This window comes from Bradysia coprophila, assembly GCF_014529535.1.
Source record: "Bradysia coprophila strain Holo2 chromosome X unlocalized genomic scaffold, BU_Bcop_v1 contig_173, whole genome shotgun sequence".
In the NCBI taxonomy this organism is placed as follows: domain Eukaryota; kingdom Metazoa; phylum Arthropoda; class Insecta; order Diptera; family Sciaridae; genus Bradysia; species Bradysia coprophila.
Genome location: NW_023503302.1, coordinates 6,451,247 through 6,472,528, shown reverse-complemented (window position 1 = coordinate 6,472,528; position 21,282 = coordinate 6,451,247). Strand labels below are relative to the sequence as shown.

Sequence of the window (21,282 nt, the reverse complement as noted above, 5' to 3'; positions counted from 1 at the left end):
GACATTTCACTTGATACTAAGCATTTTTAGGATTCCACCAGAGCTTACTGGTGTAATTCGTTATTTGTTTTCAATTTACATTAGCTACAAGCTTTTGTTTCTACCGAGTTACGAAACTTTGAGAAATTTTTTGAACATAAAATGTTGATTTCACCACATGCAGAAATATTTATTGACAACAGGGAATATATTTGTAAATTTAATTTGTATCGTCCATTTACACATTCGAAAATTCAATTATAATTTTATTAATAACCAAATATACACTTGATTTTAATCTTATAAGAATTTAAGCCACAATCCTTCATTCCTCCAGCAAAACATCTGCTCAACACAACAAACATACCCGAAATACAAAACAAATTATAATTTATTTTCCTTTTTTTATTTATTTTCTACGCAGTTTCGAATTTGAAAATATGTGCCATGCCATCCATAAGTATGTCTTCGGAATACTTTAGCCATTACACAACATTTAACTTTGAATGAAAATACTTCTAATTTTTATATATTTTTTTTGATTGAAAATGCTTTGTTAGTCCATGTGTGTATTTAAAATGCTCTTCTATGTTGAGAATTAATCTTCTTTTAAATTAAAACACTTCATTTGAATATTCTCGTAATGAAGAATTATATTTTTATAAAAATAATATGTTTTTGTTGAATTGGTTGAACATGTGAACCATATTTCATTTAGCGTGGATTTAAATGGGTCTTTAAAAAAAATATATTACGAATTGGATCTTATATAGCGATGAAAAGTAAGTCCGGACGTCCCTATAAAACTATTTTTTTTCTCGTATTTGTATTACAAGTAATAGGTTTTTCTGTTGACGACGGGTGTTTGTTGTTGTTATTCAGCCGCTGTTTTTATCTTATTTAGGTCACCTTCTGACAGCTCTTCTTGATATGTATGTTATTTAAATCGAGTATGTTTTTTATTTCTTTTAATTTATTCGCGGTTATTTAAAATGTTTTATGATTAATTTTAATGTCTTATTGGTTCGCTTTCGTACAACGTACACCGCTTCTGATATGTAGCAGCCCTTTAGGTTCGCAGAAGTTTTAACGATCTACTACTTCGGATCATGTCTTTTGAGTCTTAATTTCATTTTTTTATCATCCCGTCTACATGGTCGGGTCGTGTCATTCGAAACAGTTCGGATATTAAATATACAAAAAAAGACCTTCCAGAGTTCATATCTGAATGAATTTAAATATTTAATTGTGCAGCAATATTCTGTACACATATAAAGCGATTGAAGTGATGAAACGGTGTTAAGGAATCTCGCGCCGCGTCATTCACAATAATTCACAAAGTGACATCTTCCTTATACAAAATGTGTCAAAATGTGAATTATTGTGAATGACGCGGCGCGAGATTCCTAGCAACCGATGAAACAGCTAAATAGTTACTTTTTTTTTTGATCTGTAGAATTTATTATAAAATGCGAAAAAAAGACTGCTCACTAAGGCGCAGTCAGTAAAAAAACGATCTTTTCAAAAGAAAATATTACAAAAAATTAGTCTTTTTTTTTGAAATCAAATAAAAAACTTCTTCCAGAGAACTCGTTGATGGCAATGTATTGAGAACTGATATCGCGTTTCCTCGTTGAACGTCAATGCTCAGCCTTTGTTTGAGGTATAATGTGGCCCTTTTTTCATGTGTAAGTTCTGAAATTCTTTTGCCCAAATCGGAAACAAATTTCTTACAATGTGGTCCCCATGGACCTAAGGTTTCAAAACCTAGCGGAATAAAATGATATTGACTAAGTAAGGATGAATAATGAGATATCTTATCTTGTTCTGCTGTTCTGGCAACCCAACCAACATCTCTGGAAGTCTGCTTTACGTATGATTTTGCAAGTGTGTCACCACAGGTTGCATCCCACAGTAAGCATTTGCCATGTGACCACGGTGTTAATGTTAATCCATCTGGTCGTTTTCCATCTTCACGTACAGTCCCTGGTGGTTCCAAAATCGCTGGAACTCCAGCTGATACTACTCCTCTTCGAAACGTTTCATTCAAATTCTTATGTCTGGCGTACCGACCAACGCATTTCAAACAACTTAAACCATGATGACCGAATTCGTCCACTTTCTTTCCGCATTTGCAATTGTGTGTATTGCATATTTTCGCACCGAGTCTCAAGGCAACTGCAATTCTTAATGAGTCGTTGTCCAAACATAAACCCAATGATGTCGACGGTAAAGCGCCTAACCAATATCCGGATTCTTCTTGAGATGATGCGAGTAGACGGGCTTTTTGACAAGCATCATTCTCGAAGGAAACGAAAATAGTTACTTGTTCCACTCACATCTCCAACAGTGGTTTTATGGACTTTCATATATATTTTACTAAACAACGTTGGAAATACGCAATATTTCAACACAAGCTAGGAAAAATACTGTTACAGACCTAGGATTGTTATGGATTTCTTGTTTTGTAGTTTAGGGCAAAATCGCTGGTATGGTAAAAACAAGGAATTAAAAGATTTTGTACTAAACTCTAACAATACTTAAAAAGACAGAGTAACTGACTTAGTGGTTCTACGCGTTATTTTACGCCTGTTTCATCTAATTTATTTATAGTTATACAACCGTAAACATCGTTTGCCTAAAAAAGCATTTATCATCGAGTTGTATACAACGTTTTTCGCAAAAAAGGCAACGGAAAGTCCTACTTTTTGTCACTTGTTGCGAAATAGTAATTTGTGCCACCGAGAATTGAAATACGACGGATTTCAATATCGATAACTAGATTGAAATGTCCAAAATTACAACACCCGTTTTCATGGCTTATTACAACACTCAAACCAGTGTTGAAATGAAATTGGTATGAGTTATTACAGCATTCGTTTAAAAAAAATGCAAAGCAACGTGATCGATCAAATTCGAAGAGAGATTGTTTACAATGAAAATTCTGAATTTTTGTGCATTTGTCTATTTCAATTCTCGGTTGGCACAAAGCATGATGTGTTACACGTATTGTAATGAGATTTTTTCAGCACACGACCAAATTTTCCTTACTCGCTCCGCTCGTAAGGAAAACTTGGGTCTAGTGCTGAAAAAATCAACATTACAATACTTGTAACACAACATACTATTATGCAACCGAGGTGCAAAGTACTTTATCATGAGCTTAATAAAATACTTTGCATCGAGTTGCATACAACGTTGCTACAGAGGCATCTAAAGTTTGCAAATTTTGCATATTATGAAGCTGAGTGGCATCAAAATTATTTATTTGATCCTGTTTTCCTACGAATGGAATCGTACTGACAATATCCTCACCACATTTCCACACTGAATTGCTACCCAAGTAGCATTTCAGAAAAAATAACTTATTCGTTAGAATAACGTTGTAGCAACGTTGTCACAACGGTTTTGCAATCGTTGTTGCCCGGTTATAGTTTAACCTAGGTCAATTAACCGTTGGATAACAGTTAAACAACGAAAAAGTTAAAAATTTAAGGTAGAGCAACTATAATTTTTAACTTTTTCGTTGTTTAACGGTTATCCAACGGTTAATTGACGTAGGTTAAACTATAACCGGGCAACAACGGTTGCACAACCGTTGTGGCAACGTTGCTACAACGTTATTTTAACGAATAAGTTATTTTTTCTGAAATGCTACTTGGGAGACTAATTCTTTTTGAACAAAATTATGATTTTGATTTATTATCGCCGGAAATAAAATTTATTTTTTTCCCTAATTTGTTGACAAATAATTTCGTTGATTCGCTAGAGCAAGAGCATCCATCGTTTCAACCGAAAAAGTAACGAGATGGTTATTAATGATTTTACTGAATTCAGTACTGAATATAAACGTTCTTTCCGTTGTGTTACGTTGATTGCCACATCACTAGGTGTTATTGAAGTTATTTTTATGTAACATTCGCAAGCATGTCCGAACAGGTCGCATCTCAAACAAGCCATTTCCCATTTGACCACTGGGAGAAGTGTTACGCCATACACTCTTTATTACGTTTTTGAGTTTAGAATCTTTCGTCCAAGTTGTTGCAAATTTGAATTACTAGACGAGGTCCTAGGGCTATTATATATACGTAATCCCAATCCCAATCCCTTATGCTACGGAAACAGCGAACAACTAAATTCCATTCCTATTCCGAAAGTAACAATTGATTATTTTGAGTTTGCCAACAGCAGACACCTAACTGAACCACCAAACGACAAAAAAGAAGAAATTTTGTATGTAGAGCGAAACTTAGCTTAGTAATATGATAACCCATTGCGTATTCCTTTTTCCCTATTATTGGATTAGAATTTGTCGTTAAGCTCGTATTGGGTATCATTTTGTGCTTCTTCATTACATTTTAATTGAAAATGTTAAAATAATGTAAAGTGGAAACAATTGCTGGTGATAATTCCGGAAAAGGAAGCGGTTGTTATTTTTCATTTAAATGCGTAATGTTTCACAAGAATTGCTCATGAAAATCGGTTATCAGTTTTGTTGTATAAGTTTTAAAATTCACTCAATCAGCGTGTTAGTCAGTAAAAGCATCTAACGATAAAGCATCGTTTTTTACATAAATAAAATGCAATAGTTGAATTCTAGATCGTTTTCGTCGATAGGATTTCCTCAGGTCTTCGTGTTCAATCCAGATACGTCCCACATGACCCTGAGAGACGATCGTATCGCAAAATTTAACAACTTCCCACCAATAATTTCGTCAAAAATTAGTTTATCGGTTATAAATTACAGCTCATTTAAACATCGAAACCAAATTGCATCGAGGTAGTAAATTTTGACAAAAAAAATATATTCCCAAAATTCAACGCACGCAAAGGTTACGTTTTTAAAATGTAAACGAAAGAAATAAATAAACAAGAAACATGAAGGACTGGGACGGGCGAACACATAATACCTTTTTTCAGTTATATAACATCCTGCATGTGTATATACATATATATCCATCGCTTATGTAAATATGTATTGGATAACGAAAATTATGTAATAAATATTTCAAAATGAAGGTCTATAAATGAAGGTCTATAAGGGAATGAGCAGATGATTTAAACACACAATCCATCAGGAAGTTTAGCAAAATAATCTCAAAATCGAAAGAATTTTTTTTTATTTTTGGTTCGGTGTTTTGTTCTTTAGCTAATTTTGTTTGGATTCATTTTTATTTTGGTTTTTAGAATAGCTTGCAGACTTTTCGCCAGACATATGATATCATAGCCATTGGTTACATCTGGTTTCAAATATTAGCAATAGAAAGACGTGCGCGAATTAAAGAAAGCAAAGAAGTAAAACAAAAAACGCTGAAATCCACACAAAGATCACGAGATCGCATCTGCAAAAAAGAAAAAAAGAAATTGTTACCACATAAGAGAAACGCATACAATCGCGAATACAATGATATAATCATATTGTTATATAATGGCGTTTTTATGCAATTTTTAAAGGATATTTTAAAGTCAAGGACAAAGGCGCGTAGCACGTGGAATTATAACTTTAATAATATCGAATTTCGTTGGGTTCTATATATGCAACAATGTATGAACAATTGGACAACTCTTTCGTTGGTGAATGGCTTTAATGGTTTTTTAGATGTTTTAAGGGCATTTTACACTTCGTCGTTTAGAACAGTAAAAATTAATTATCCAATATCTGAACCGGCACAAACTATGCACGGATTTAACGAATTATTTTGAGGGTAATATTACTAAATGGCGTATTCACCACATTGTAATGTACGTCTCCAGGTAATGTTTTTTCGTTACATTATCTCTGACAGGGTAATATTTTTAAAATGTGCTGTTTCTGGTACTTTTACATTCATTTCGATAGTAGATTTGCAATTTTAAAAAAAAGGTTGCAAACGTTGGATTCGATCCGGGGACACTCAGGCCATGAGTCCAGTGCGTTGTCACTGTGCCATTCAGTACGTGACGTTACATAGTGTTATTTTTAATATACGCTAAAACATAACCCGTACCAGCTAATGTACATTACCTGCGACAGCTAACATTTGGCAGACACATTATCTGTCACAGGTAATACTTGACAGATAGCCTACTTACAGAAAGCTTTGGGGCACGACACCAGTCACAGATAATTTATTTCTGTAACATTACCTGTGTCAGCTCACTTTTAGCTACATTACCATCTGCAGGTAATCTGTTTGAAAAGATTATCTGTCACAGGTAACTTGAAAAAATATTTCTTGTCAGTGTAGAATTATCTGTAACTTTTTGAGACACAGATTGAAATCATCCGACCAATTGTTCGGAAGATACAGTCGAAAAACCAAAAAAATCTTGGCAAACTTTAAGGACAAAAAAATGTGAAGTAGGTGCCAAGATGCGAATTTGTTCAAAAAATATCAAAATGTGTAAAAATGAAGCTAAAAAATCAGAAACAAATTCTAGTTTTCAGTGGGAAGAAGCTTATCAAAATCCATTGAGTAGTTTTAGGGATATGGTAGTTACTCCCTTCAGTAATGTTGCTCTCGATTTGTATTGCATCCAAACGACTGATTCGTCTAGACTATTTCCTAGATTGATGTTCCAAACAATTTAATTTTATTAAAATCTATTCGTTCGAATACTGAAGTTTGCTATACTTGACGTTGTAAATTTAGACACACAGATGAGAAAACATTTTTAAAAACAAAATGGCAATTCAGGTGACAATATTTCTATTTTCCTAACTAGTGCTGAAATACAGCGTCACGTATTGTGACATCGTTAGTTAGTTCCTAACAACTTATGCTGAAAGGTTTTTTTTTAAGCGAATGAGAGGTTTCCAGAGCCGGAGGCTATTTCCACCCACAAGAGAGAAAGAGTGGAGAAAGAAAAGTGTGTTGTCATGAGTTAAAAGTTAAAAATTTTAGTTCGAGTTTTATCTTTTTCATTTTTTTACTTCTTACTGTGGTATTATTTTCGAGTAATCAGCTTTCCTCTTTTAACCGGATTTACGCTCTTGTGTGTAATAGGCTAGCGGAAATCGAGGGCAACATTAATAAAGAAGGGCATTTATCCGATATCTCAGAAATTACTGAACTTTTTTTCCCGGAAAGGTAGTGAAAAATTATGAATTTTGAATCCGACGTAAATTTTAGTGAAATTAGCATTATTCGCCGTATTCTCGAATTCTTAATAAAATAAAGTTAAGGGCAGATTCCGCCAATAACGGTCTGTTGCGTTGCAATTTTTAAGACTGAAAACTCTAGTTTCAAGAAAAATCTTAATTTCAGGCATAGACTGGTCCTTTCTCTATTGCCTCAAAGTGTTAAAAATTTAATCTGAGGTAACTGGTCATACAAAACTATTGCAATTGGCGGAGGTCTGCATTTTCAAACCCATTGTCTACGGCGATCTCCGCTATCAAAATTTTTTCTCCGCCAATAACGGATTTGTTCCATAGTTTTTCACGCTCTATCGTCTCCAGCAAGTTTTATTCGTTCACCATAGAAACTCAGACGTCCGCTGATAAACGATTTTACAGATTTTGAAAATTTACCATCAGCGAACCGCCGAGTTATGTGGGAGGACATCCAAAACTTTCGGGGATGAAAAGAGCCGGAAAAACTGTGGAAACCAATTCAAAAAAATATGCCCTTAACAAGAAATTTCCATTTGTAAATGTTCAAACATGCCAACCGAATTTTCACTTTTAACTCATGGACTCATGCGCTTGTCAAAATAAAAATTTGGGTACTGTGCCTTACGAGATTATACAATGTATAAAGTTCATTCGCAAACACTGCATAGGTTTATGACAGATTACAAACGCCGCAGGCAACATTTTTTTAAATTTCAGTTTGAAACTAATAATAAACAATTTCTCTTCAGACAATAATTGTACATTCAGTGGCTGAGCTCAGCGTTAAATTTTTCCAGCGCCATGGGCATGGTACCGAATTTCCCATAGGGTAATCCGCCACTGATTGATTGATTTTAAAACCGATTATGCATTAGAAAAATATCGTTATCGACATAACAAACCAAAATCAAGTTGAAAATATTTCAAATTGATAAATTTCTCAATCATTTCAAACCAAATAATTTCTTTTACCATTTTGTGTACAAAGCGACATTCCAACTAGAATGTTACGTGATAATGGGAAATATTCACCGATGTGTTATAATACATAAAGCAACAATTTAATTTCAAATCAGTGAAAAATTAAATATAAAATTCATTAAATTAAAACGAGAGCTTTGTTTCAATTGATTACTCGATAAACTATCGGAAAACGTCTAGAATTTTGTAAATGAATTATTTTGCAATGAATTAATCAAGCAAGACTCTTTCATATATATATTATAACGTTGTATACATAAAAATAAACCGCCTGAGTGTAGGCTATTATAAATGAACGTAAAAAGTGTAAAGGAAATTCGTCTTTGTCGGAAGAATATTTTCGTATCTTGCATGGTACGCTAAACATGCTGGTGAGGTCTGTTTCGGTCGACACGTTCGTTTGTTTATACCGCCTTAGAATAGACAGTTCTGACGTAATTAAAAAACATTTTATGATTATATATACGCAAGCATTCTATCAAAAATGCTCAGAACTCAAATTAACGTGTGATTTAACAACATTGTTAGGAAGGTTTCTAAAACCCTTTCGCTTCATAAATTATATTTCTATATGATGTTCGAAGTGTTCCAACAGATTTAGATAAGATCAATGCTCGTGGCCCTGGTGTAACTTAATATGTCTTTCGTTTTTATCTACAGTATTTTTTCTATCAGAAGAAAAATGTTGTTCGTACGTAATATACGCAACGTACACAGGTTAATTAAAAAATAGTAATAAAGGAAAAAAGGGTTGGATACCGAAGAAAAAAAACGTATCAATTTCGGGTATGTTTTTATGTCTCAATTTAAAAACATTATTGTCGGTGACTCGTCTACAATAATTTCGAAATAAGCTTAGTTTCAAGCGAAATAATGACCTAAGCACTTCTCCGCCTTATGTTGAGCGTTGTACATGCACGTTGTTGCAGTTTGCGGTTCTTTATCAGTTTTCAGATAGCACTTTTAAAAGGTTAAACATTCAACATTTGAGTATAATTTTAAGTTTCTCATTTAATTTCTCATTTTTAACGTTTAATGTTGTTGGTTGGAGCGTTAAGTATGTTTTAATCACGACATGATTATGCAATGATAGAACCGAACTCAGACCACTTCAGCAACAACCGAACTCGTAAGTTTCCGATTGCGTTTGTTCAAGTATGTACATCAATGAATCGTTTATGATTTAGACGGCAGACGACTCAATCATCAAAAATTTATGTTAATATGGGAATGGAATGAAAATTGGTGTGACAGACGGATACGCTGGCAAAAATTTGCTCTGTTGCCAGTCTTGTCGAAGTTTATTTTGTGCAACATACCACACAAAAAAGCGTGTGCGATTTTTTGTCTTATTCATCCTGATTGTCCTTGATCTCCTTATCAAATCCTGATCGAATCGTTGATCACGTCATCAGATTGATTTTTACAAGGTTCCAGGTTGGTAGAAACCTGAACTGTTCGGAGCAAATTATGTAAGCTATTAATGGGAACATGTTAAGATATTTTATCATTCAAGTATACTATTGTCCTAGTAAGGGAGGTCGCCTGGTCTTTGGTACAAAATCTTTTACTTCATCAATTTTAACAGACACTGTGCTAGGCTTAGACCGATTTGTTACTAAGAGTTAAAAATTTTACGGTTTAGCCCAACGCACTTCAAGTATGAGTGGTACTCTAAATATAGTACTGAAATGGAACAAATTTTGGCACTGTAAAAAAATCTGGAAAAATTATTCATACAAAATAGTACAGTGAACGACATCTCAAATGTCTCACTGTCAAATTTTTCTGAGAATTTTATTGTGTCATTACAAATTCACAATGACATTCTCTGAAAAAAATGACAGTGAGACATTTGAGATGTCGTCCACTGTACTCTATTTGGCATAGTAGAAGAAGAAGAAGAGTAAGTAGCGTTTTTGTTTGCTGCTCCGCGATTTTCGTGAATTTATCATTATTATCAACAGTGTCTTCTTCTTTGGGTGGTATCAATCACTGGCCCAGTAGTGTAAGAGTGTGTTAAAGTTAAATTTCACCGACAAATGTGGTTTCTCGTGGTTGCAATTCGGCAGTTTTTATTTGGCATATGTCACTTGAAGCGCGTTGTTTAGCCCCTTTTTTGTTGATTTGAACGAACAAAAAGAAAAGACGAAGGGGGACTCGCCTCTAAACCAGGGCACGCACCTAACGGTTTTACTCTATTATGCGCCTGATTCGTCAATTAACGGAATAAAAATAAATTTTGAGAACACTAGAGCCTTTTTGTCGGTTATAGCATACCCCAATACGATTGACAATGTCTGTAATACTTGAGGTTTGATCAGTCTCCATATTTTAATTCCAAAGACATTACATTGTCTATGTTCTCCCTTTTTACTAAATTCATTTGCAATGCAGAATATAAAACCTTATTCAACGTCTTAATTGTGATTTATGTTGTCTAACGAGAAAAGTGTTTCATTGTTTCTTCCAGTAGATAATGATATTGACTACAACACCATTCATATCAACTTAAGAACAAATTTCTAAGTGGAAAACATTTTCGGCGAACGTATTGGTGCAAACACATTACACATATTGCTTTTTCTGTACGGTCGGGGGTATAACACTCTTCGAAAATTTGTTGATTTCAACTAAAAATTTTTGTGTTTCCCACTTCATTTTACACATTCACGCAGTGCCTGAATACCATCTTGTAATATGCGTATTCTTGTAATGATAATGAATGAATAAAAGCGGAAAATAATTATTTTAATCAATCGAGAAAATTGAAAATAAATCAAATTCGTCGTCGTCGAGAAAACGTGAACATTTACTGATTGTGCGTTACAGAAGTGTGTATCAAAATGGGGGATGGGAGTGGGAAAACGGTTTTAAGTGTCTTTGTAACTTGTTTCCACTGCTGTATTTCTATGTACTTTATATTGTTTGAGTGTGACCATAAATCTTAAATAGAAATTGCGATTTATGTGCAATGGTTTATATTCTGCATTGGGATATAAGTATAAAACGAAAACACCAGGCGAAAAGGGTATGGTGGTATATTCTATTGAATGTATTTTTGTTTATGGAATTTAACCCATTAAGACTTTCCGACTTTGTGTTTAGCTAAATCTTCAGATGAGTTTTCCATTTACATTTTTCAAAATGGTTAAAATTTGCTGACAATGCCGAAAGGGTTATACACATTCGGAAGATATATCGCAAACGGATTTTATTGTTATGCTAAATCGGCAAAAGTGACAATTTTCATTTTCAAGATGTTTCGGTAACACAGTTCAACTGAAGTGAATCATGTTGATGAATTTATTGAATTGAAATGAAAGTGATTCGCCCGCATAATGCGATACTGATATAGAGTCAAAAAATTGTCTTGGGAAAATGCTGAATTTTGAAATTTGTCAACGTTGAAAATTGATTTGCGAATTTCATTGTTTCGGTTTATATTAATCTATTACGAGATAGCGGCAACCGCATCGTTATTATATCATCAAATCTAAAAAAACACATTTGATACAAAATCTCCTACTTCATTTGTCTTAACATTTCATATCATGGGCGCGCGTTAGCATAGCGCCCGTGACGCAAGTCCTATTACTAGAAAAAATTTCAATGTCGTAGACTGCAGAACCATATACACAGCAAATAAAATTGCGTCGCAAGTGGCAGATGTTGAGGAAAGTACTTTTAAGAATTTTTTTAAAATAGGCAAGTCCTAATACGTCCGAATCATCTGCCACTTTGTGACGCAATTTTTTTTTGGTAAAATTTTGCTTCTAGCATTTCTTTGGTCAAATTTTTCCTGTTACAGTTTTTGCGTACAAGCGCAGAATGCGTCACATCCAGCGATATCAGTTGTTTTGGAAGTATGCACAGGGACTTGCGTCACTTTTACTCTTTTGAGTGTTTTTGACTGATTCTTATATAAAATCATACTAACGACAGATTGTCTATCATTTTTTGACATCGCTGCAGATAACAAATGGCTTAAAACTGTGTCTATTAAGGTTTAATAACTTCGATTTTGTTATATTCCTTGCACAAAATAATCATATTCACATTAGAAATTATAGGATTTTACGAAACAGAGACAAGCAAAAGTCCAAGACATTTTTGCTTATTTCGATTTAGAATTAAGAGTCAATTTGCCAAAACTTCGAACAATTTAAAAACAAGCCATCGGCGATTTTTGGAAAGTATACAGTAATTGAATCAGGCGACCCTCCTAAGTCATTTACAACAAAAAAAATCCTCGAAGTAATTATGCACGCCAGATATCATGAAAAAATGGTCTGCACTAGGGTGACCAAAATAGTTTTTGTTACATATCACCGACAATTACGCATTTATCTGAAATTATGGTCATTGGTAGAGGTTCGTCGCATATGCTGTGTGTGGTACAGTAGCTATTTTAGGGGGGGGGGGGGTGAAATTCCAACTTTTGGAGAGTGTTTCAAAAATTACAATGATAGACTTGGAAGATATGGGTGTCGTTGGATAGGTAGTGATCTCTACTATCCATGACACCATAAACCTACCGCGGCTCCTGATTCAACTACCGTATACCCTCCAAAAATCGCCGATGGCTTGTTTTCCTGTTTTATGCAACTTGTTCGAAGTTTTGGCAAATTGACTCTTAAAGCCTCCCTGATTATCAAAAGATTACTTTAAGCCTCTTCAAATTTAACTCTGACACTAAATTTTCATCTTTGAACCGTTGTGTGCGTTTGTACAGCGCAAAGACCGTTAAAAAATTCTGTGCATGTCCCTCTATCACTACGACTAATTACCACCAATGAATCTACAGGAAGTTTCCACCAGCTTCCCTTACACCCATGGGACCAGTTAGTTGTGCCATTTCTAATAGAACTACAATTTCTACTGATTACAATCCCAATAAGTTTTCCAGCACCTACTCCGTGGGAGTAGTTTAGATGTCCGGACTTCTAGTGCACTGAATGGTGCGGTCGAAAATCACAATTTCTTTTTTCAACTTTATCCGAGGTTTTATTCGTTCTACGTTAATTTCATCGCAAGAGTCAGTGAAAAATCGAGCAAGAGTATAATCAAATTCAGGCTCATTATCGAGAATCAGGGTTTTTATAAATTTTTTATTGTCTCAGTGAATTCGTACCCTGCCTGCTGAGAATATCATTTGCCTTTTTTGTTATTCAGAAAACGTGGTTTCGACGTGCTAAAAACCAAACAACTAATGAAGATCTAATCAATTAACACCATTTTTCTAATGAAAAACTTCTATAAAACGTTTAATGGCACTGGTTCGTCGGCATTCATTGATATAAAATAAAACTGCTCAATTGATTCTCAATTTTTATTTATGTAGAGGGGAACACATTTCGTATTAACTGCTAAAAGCTAAAAGTTGTTGCGACTTAATTAGATGAATTTGAGTCATCAGAAACGGCTGGTCATTGATTGTCGACAATGATGACAAAAATATGTGAAAGTAATTCATTACATCAGGTAACGATTTTGTGATAAAGGCAAACTCACAAGTGTTTGAGCACCAAACTGCGGTTACTGTCTTCACGAGGTATACAACGATACAAAAAACCGTTACAGAAGTAAGTTGACCAAAAAACACTCAAGTGAGTGCGAGTATCCCGCAGTGGTTGCCGAATGAAGGACTGACTTAGCAGCATACAATATATTGTGGTTTATTGCCTGCTCCGTGCGAAAGTTGATCATCACAAAGGAAGTCTCGTACAAAAACGGAATGGTGAACTTTCGCATGGGGCAGTCAATAAAGCAAATAACAGTAGCCTCGACTTATACGAATTTAACCTCTTCATTTCCAGCAACAATGCAACGATTGATCGTATAGATATTTAGCTACACATCGATAACAATAAGTTTGAACATTTTCGCGCAAAGTTGAACTTTAATTATTCGAAAATTGACCATAATTAACACTCAAGTAAAATAAATTATTTCATACGGCACCGACCTATGGTCTCATGTTATTCTCAATCCAATCCTCAAAGCTTGACACTCTAGTATAAACACCTGGCCAACCTTCTAATCCACATGCTCGACCAAAAGACACGATACCTTCGACGATCCAATAGTTGTCCGTGAATTTCATCAGTGGACCTAAATTCGAGGATGACAACATCACGTTTGGAAAAACGAGCCGCAAATCTATTCGAAAAACTGACCTCCTGAATCCCCATCGCAAGCATCTTGTGTGTAGATGCCTCCCGCACAGAGTTGCGAATCATCAATGAACGTGTTAGCAGTTGCAAATTTCTCTTGACACTGTAAATGATCGAAAATCGGCAATTCCAGCTTTTGTTTAGTGTTGCTCTGTCGACCTTTCAAGGGAAACAAATTCATCATCCGTACATCCGTTCTGTGCATCGATTTAACTTACTCTCCAACGTTCTGCCCCATCCTGCTACTTGTAGCGAAGCCATGGTTGCCGATCTGGTTGCTCCTACTGTTGATGGGAGGCAGATGGGCTTAACGAAATCCGAATAAAAAACGTCTTCAGCCAGTCGCACCAATCCTATGTCGTTCGTTTTATTCCGATTTCTTTCGTTGTAACTAGGATGAGCAATTATCTCCTCGATGCCCATGTTCTGAACGGGATCAGCGCAATCCGATTTGATACAGTCGGTGGTAGTCGTTATGTCATATTCACCTAATCGCACGTTAATCCTGTAAGAATCGTAGGAATTTAGTCAAATGTCCTCTGGCAACACATGTTTGTATACACCAACAATTTTCCAATTTTTCTTTCGATTTCACCAACCAAACAATGTGCCGCTGTAAGTACATATCTTTGATTGATTAGCACACCTCCACAGCTGATGGTGCGAACAGGACTATTGGCTGCAGTAGAAGTTTGTAAATGAAAAATCTTTCGTACAAGAAAATTTGGTCGAAATTACGTTTTGAGTATTCCAACAATGCCATCCATGGAAACTCATCCAGTGCGGTAGATCGACCACCATATACTCTTTCGCCGAAGGATTCGACACCACACGTTCCTTTACCAGGTAGTACATTTCCCCGGCCATTTGATGGACGAGTAATTGAGCGTTGGGGTACATAAGCTGTCGATGTTTCTTGAGGGCAGCAGACATACGGATACCTATTTGATTATTTGACTGTCATTAACGGCAAAGGCAAACAAAAACGAGGAAATCTCATCTCTATTGTCTAAGTCACTATACCTTCCGGCCCCGGATGTGCATGCTAAACGTCTCAAACTCTCTGCCTGGCTAGCAGATATTGTCTGTTGGATTGTGTTGAGAATCGGTGGACAATCATAAATTGACATACAAGTTGTTGAAGGTGAACATGCTATTGAGAAAGAAGACATTTGGTTAAACATCCAACCAAAAAAATTGGAATTGTACAATTTATGGCATTGATTGGCACGGCTAGTCCAGAGGTGAAGAAGGAGAAATTACTTTGAACGAAATGTTAATCATCTGTTATCGAAAAGGATTTTAGGAACAAACAACAATTCCTAACGAATGCTGTTTTTTTAAATGAAGTTATAGATTTTGAATCAATTTCTTTAGAATTCTTAGATCAAATGAAGTAATAGATCCAACAGCAGAACTACTGGCACTGACAAAAAAGTTTCGAAAAACTCACCCGTCGCAGGTAACTTTGTCTCCAGGTAATCTACATTATCTGCCGCAGCTGTATTTTTTGTATGGGGCGCTACAGCTGTGGCAGCTATTGTAGATTACCTGGAGACAAAGTTGCCTGCAACAGCTGAGTTTTTCGAAACTTTTTTGTCCGTGGATATTCTTGCTGTATGTGAAAGATTAAACAGCAATACTGTCTGTTCAAATAAATTCACTTGGTGGAAAGTGGAATTTGGGGTTTGAGTGGTGTTTGTCATTCTGAAATCGTAACTTATCGTATTATAACGTTTCACTATAATATGACACGATATGTACAATTCTATGATAATCATTCCTTTGTGATTTTGAATGTCAACTTCATTTGGTTTGAGAGATTCGAGTTGCCTGGACTTTCTCCACATTAATGTGATAAACATACAAAAGAATACGAAAAGGTCACCCATATAGAACAAATGCTGGCCAACAGAATAGAATACTTACACTGACTGAATGCACAGCTGATAAAAGAAACAATTAAAATTACACTAATAAAGCTAAACATTCTGTTAACACTCATTCTGATAAGTTTAATGCAAAAAACTAGTTTTCTTTCGGTAAATAATTATTTATAACGGACACAGCGTATTCGATTTTTGTACACAACAATTGCTAATTGCAATCGGATGCGCTGCTAATTAACAACTAACGTTTCGATAAATGCAATGGCTGATCATTGTCTGACAGTCAACCAGCAACTAAATTCGAAGATTATTTTATTGTTTACTTCAAGTTCAAGTTAAAACACAGAAATCTACATTAGCGGTGCACAAGCTCGGAAGAAATATGATACATTGAAAAAGTGTTGTCGTTGATCAGGGTCGCATAGAGTATCAAAGTGAATGAAATATGTTCTGGTCATTTTGTTTAGAGATTTTTGTTATTATGGAATTGTGGTAGGGTAAACGTAAATTTGTATTTCATCTAATCTAAAAAGGACGATTATTTTTCATTTTGTTTAGTGGGAAAGTTTAGACCGTAAATTATTAACTACTTTCGACGCCCTCAGCATGTAAAATCCATTACATAACTCGGGATAAAAATGAAACGTCTAGTTTTCGTGTGTTTATTGACCTCGACTACACCTTCGATCAACAATATTTACACGAAAACTCTACTTTTCATCTTTTTATCCCTGATCATGTAATAGTATTTTACATGACTAAGGATAAAAAGATGAAAAGTAGAGTTTTCGTATGAGTTTTGTTGATCCGAGGCTTCAAACATGAAAAGTACGGTTTTCGACGCATGTAGCATGTAAAATACTATTACTCGCAACAATGAAAATTACCGCAAAGTCATGAAGCTAGAAAATATTCATAACGTCATGACATTCGCGGTGATTTTCATTAATGCGGAGATCTGCGTGTAAAATAGCAATGTCATTGGATGCAATTATAGCTCCCTCTGCGCGGCATATATTCGAGACATCAAAAAATGTCAAAACAAGCTTACCTCAGCTATAAGGGGCAACAATTAAAGGAGCATGCAAAATATTTGAAATTGATCATGTGACTTACAAGTGTCAGTTAAGTTTGACAGTATGTATAAACAAATTGCTCACCTATTTTTGACGGGTGTAACTAGTTATATTTCTTTGCTGTCATCATACACACGATATGGATGTGCGTCATTCATTGAATATCAAGTTTTGACAAATTCCAGATTAGTAATTTTGCATATTTATTTCGAAAATTATTTCGTATTTTTTTAGATGCCAGGGCCTATTTTGATAGAAATATTTTAGTCTACGCATGCTTCAAACAATAATAAAAATATCGTAGGTGTCAAAGCACCATAAACTTCAGTGTATTTGAAAATATCCTTCTCAGTACTTAAGTCTATGGTCTAAAGTCTTTTCGGTCTTTTTGAAAGCTTAATACATTTAATGTGCTTTCCGCAATTTATGAACCGTTCTCCATAGTTATTACGTATCTGTTGTGGACGGTATATTTTAAGCAATTTTGCGTGTTGTAGCCCGAACGACGTGAGGGCGACAAGCGAAAATTCCCAAAATAAACCGTCCACAACAGATGCGTATACAACTTAAACTACGAGAAAAATTCCGAAATTTATGCCAAAGGTATGAAAATGATTTTCCTAAATTTCCATTAATCAAACGATGTAATAGACTATATATACCGATGGAAGGTTTGCCTGTAGTCGGAGTCCAAAGGGATAAAATTTCCGCAATGTACAAAGAAGAACCTATAGACAATCCACCAATAGTTATGCCAGCGAGTGACAAATGCTTTCAGACACTAGATGTGTAAATTGCCACTCGAGTCCGTACGTGACAAAGCATATCGTGTGAATAAGTTCTCGTTTCGCAGCGTCGTTGCACAAATAACTATTCAGATACGCAGGAAATTGAATTTCCCGACCACATTCACAGTCCACACACAATGTTTGGTAAAATGAAAATGCGTCTGAATTCAGCTCTGGACACAAAAAATTTCTTTATTAATTGAATTGATTTGTTTTATATCACCAGCGCTTATGCGATTATAACGTATAACGACTTTTAAAAACAAAACATAAATTATCAATGCCATTCATGCATTTCTGGATTATCTGGTTTTTCCCCTCCATAAAATTGCAAAATTACGAATAGTATAAAATGGACATTGAAATTTTAACGATCCGATCAATTTATGCTGATAACATTTTTCTCTGCAACCATTTCAAATGCGTGTCAATTCTTGTGTACAAAGCGGGATAATTGTTCTTTCCGCAATTGCTGGGCCCTTTCGATACAATGCCAACAACCGACCAAATGCTATTTTTTAGCAACATTAGGGGACCACCTTATCAGAATAAACAGATCAATTGATTTTCCGCTTACATTACAAGATGAGTAATTAAATTATTACCACTATCTCCACTACAAGAGTCTATTCCGTTATCACCACCAGCACATATTTGGTCGTCTCTAACGTTGATTGAATTATAAGCTTGCTGGCATCTCGTTATATTCGCATAGTGAATAGAAGCTTTTAGTAAACGATTACTACTCAAATCTAAAACTCATTTTACTATTTCACCACTAATACAGCTAACATACCGGACAGTTTTTACCTTGTTCTGTCCTACCCCATCCTGCCACATAGAACCATTCGCCGACAAAATTCACAGTTTTATCAAAACAAATGGGTTGAATGTAATCATTGTACACGATTTCATCCACCAATTTAACGAGGCCGATGTCAAAACTGCTTTTAGCTTTTGATTGGTACTTTGGGTGTGGATATGTTCTTGAAATTTGAATATCAACGGCATTGGGTGCACAGAAATTGGTCATACAATCTGGATCGGTGGTTAGATCATATTCGCCCAGACGCACTTTGTAGCTGAAACAATTATCATCTCTTACCGACAGCGACTAGAAAAATAAACTGTGGCCCTTTTCCGTGCTTTCTATTTCAGTATATAGCGGATCAAAAGAACCCATAATTACACTGGTGAACTGCTGTCTGTTATTTTTATTTAGACGAATGCCGACGGCAATCTCAATAACAATGACCAAACAATAACGTTAATCGCACCAATGTTTACATGAGCACTGCTGCAATCTACTATTACTTGCAGCGCTCTGAGTAAATGAATCATTTTCTTGGGGTGCTATACGAATAAGAAAAAATTTCGACAACAAAACTTACGGCTTTCCTATAATAAACAAAGCTCGTCCAACCAAGCAATGAGCAGCTGTCAGGATAAATTTTCTCTGAATAACTGATCCAGCACATACATTGTGATTGTACTTTGAATAAAGCAGCACAGCCATCCAAGGAAATTCCCCAAACTTCGTTTCACTTCCGCCAACAATTTTATTATTGTCTAACATTTGTCTGCCACAACTGATGATTGTTGTATTTACTTTTAATGAAAACTTTGCTGTTCGAAGCGTCGTCGTCTTCGTTGGGCGTCGTTGGGTGGTGGTTATAGTTTTCGACTTTTCCGTAACCATTTCCACAAATGCTGGAATTGTAGATGCTGCATTTCTCGTTAATTCGGTGCAACATTTAGAATGTGAATCGTGTGGTTCGGGGCACCGTTCATGTGACATACACTGGTTGGAAATAGCTGTAGTAATTTGTAAAATTATTCAGCATCTTTTCGGTAACAATATCATTAGGATATGTACTTGGAATCAATGTCGAAAGAACAACTAAAAATGACTGATAGAATAGCGTAGTACGACCTAACTGCATTGTGTGTACAAAATGAAGTGGCAAAACGAATTCGGCTACGTTCTTGAGGTGAATTTCATATCATTAACCCTGTTTCGTACTATCGTTTGTTTAATAGGTCGTATCCGATTATTCTATGAGGAACCATGTGTCCCATAAATAACACCGAATGACTCACATAAATTAAGTAAATTGACGACTTTTTTTGTAAGTTGTCTGTGTCTTATTTAACTTCATTTGCGATTACAATGAATTCATTTTTATTTTAAATGCACAAATGATTACAAGTGTACATCAGAATACCAGCTAAATATTGACTTTCTTAAGTACTTTTCAAGTACTTCAGTGGAATTCTTAATTAAATTAATTTACACCGCTAACGTTAAAATTTGCATTTACTGTAGAAAACTGAGAAACTTGAAACTATCCCACGTTATGTGGCGAGATATTGATTAGATTAGGATATAGGATTTACGTATGTTGGTTTTGTATGAGCTTGTTACGTAAATTTTCTTGATTAAAATCGGATTTTTTAACTGAGCAAATCCGATTTTAATCAAGAAAATATAGGATTTACCTTATATGGGGATCCTTTGACAGACGATAAACATATCAGTAATTTGACTTTTGGATCTATTACTTCAATTGACCTAATAATTTTCAAGAGATTAATTTTATACATTTTACTTCAATTTTTTCTGAACATAAGTTGTTATCGATAATGATAGGCGTCCGTACCAGGTTAAACGTCAAAGTCAACAAAGTTTAAAATGGGTGATTCACCCGGATTCGGTCATCCAATTAATGTGAATTTTATCAGGTTAAGCATGTAAGCAGGTTGCAGAGGTATTTAATTCATCGTAAATAGTCTCATATAATCAAAGTTGGAGAAGATTCCATTAACGGAGTACTTTGTGAAGTATCTTGTATATATGGGATATTCCATGCTAAGTGGAAATTTTTGAATATCTCCGACAATATTCTCTCTCTTCTCAAAATTGTGTTTGTCTTTGGAAGGTAGTGTGAGATGGGACTCTTAAAGTTTTAAAGACGTAAGGAGATTGTCGAAATAGTTTAACGATATTTCCCCTTGGTGAAACATAAAGTCCTGTAACAGGACTCCTGTTACAAGCGTGGTCTTCAAGCCTCCAGAGTTTTTCTAGGAAAACTAAGCCCTCACAACGCTAAGTGCATAATTGAAATTGACCGAGAACAACGCACTTCAATCAAACGATCATAGTTGACAGCTGTCAATTCGAGTACTGTTTTGTAGTGTTTTGCAGTACACTATTTAGAATATCCCTCATGCTTGAAGTGTGTTGATGAGAAGCGCTTTCCTACGTTAATTATGACATTTCTTATAATAATTCGTCAT

At 35.1% G+C, this 21,282-nt stretch overlaps 2 protein-coding genes across 2 annotated transcripts; both read right to left on the bottom strand.

Annotated features, from left to right (window-relative positions):
* Window positions 1-1,502: 1,502 nt before the first annotated feature.
* LOC119068371 lies at window positions 1,503-5,999 on the bottom strand. Its single transcript, XM_037171940.1, has 3 exons — window positions 5,984-5,999; window positions 2,077-2,304; window positions 1,503-1,965 (listed from the first exon to the last, which is right to left on the bottom strand). Exons 1-3 carry the CDS (start codon window positions 5,997-5,999, stop codon window positions 1,514-1,516), a joined length of 696 nt encoding a protein of 231 aa, XP_037027835.1. The 3' UTR covers window positions 1,503-1,513.
* A 7,939-nt stretch (window positions 6,000-13,938) lies between these two features.
* LOC119068370 lies at window positions 13,939-19,943 on the bottom strand. The gene is made up of 12 exons (XM_037171939.1): window positions 19,862-19,943; window positions 19,377-19,800; window positions 18,796-19,067; window positions 18,591-18,737; window positions 18,372-18,524; window positions 16,162-16,281; window positions 15,256-15,385; window positions 14,971-15,173; window positions 14,800-14,911; window positions 14,451-14,737; window positions 14,236-14,391; window positions 13,939-14,170 (listed from the first exon to the last, which is right to left on the bottom strand). Exons 1-12 carry the CDS (start codon window positions 19,926-19,928, stop codon window positions 14,025-14,027), a joined length of 2,217 nt encoding a protein of 738 aa, XP_037027834.1. The 5' UTR covers window positions 19,929-19,943; the 3' UTR covers window positions 13,939-14,024.
* Window positions 19,944-21,282: the final 1,339 nt, after the last annotated feature.

What these genes read in the sequence shown, in the direction of transcription:
- LOC119068371 (XM_037171940.1), bottom strand. An exon ending in GGACGAATTCGGTCATCATG is followed by an intron (nt 1,966 to 2,076) that starts GTTTAAGTTGTT and finishes TGGAACCACCAG; the next exon opens with GGACTGTACGTGAAGATGGA.
- LOC119068370 (XM_037171939.1), bottom strand. Translation starts at nt 19,928, where the DNA reads ATGCAGTTAGGTCGTACTACGCTATTCTATCAGTCATTTTTAGTTGTT. An exon ending in ATGGGGTAGGACAGAACAAG is followed by an intron (nt 18,738 to 18,795) that starts GTAAAAACTGTC and finishes AATGAGTTTTAG; the next exon opens with ATTTGAGTAGTAATCGTTTA. An exon ending in TTGCGATGGGGATTCAGGAG is followed by an intron (nt 14,171 to 14,235) that starts GTCAGTTTTTCG and finishes CCTCGAATTTAG; the next exon opens with GTCCACTGATGAAATTCACG.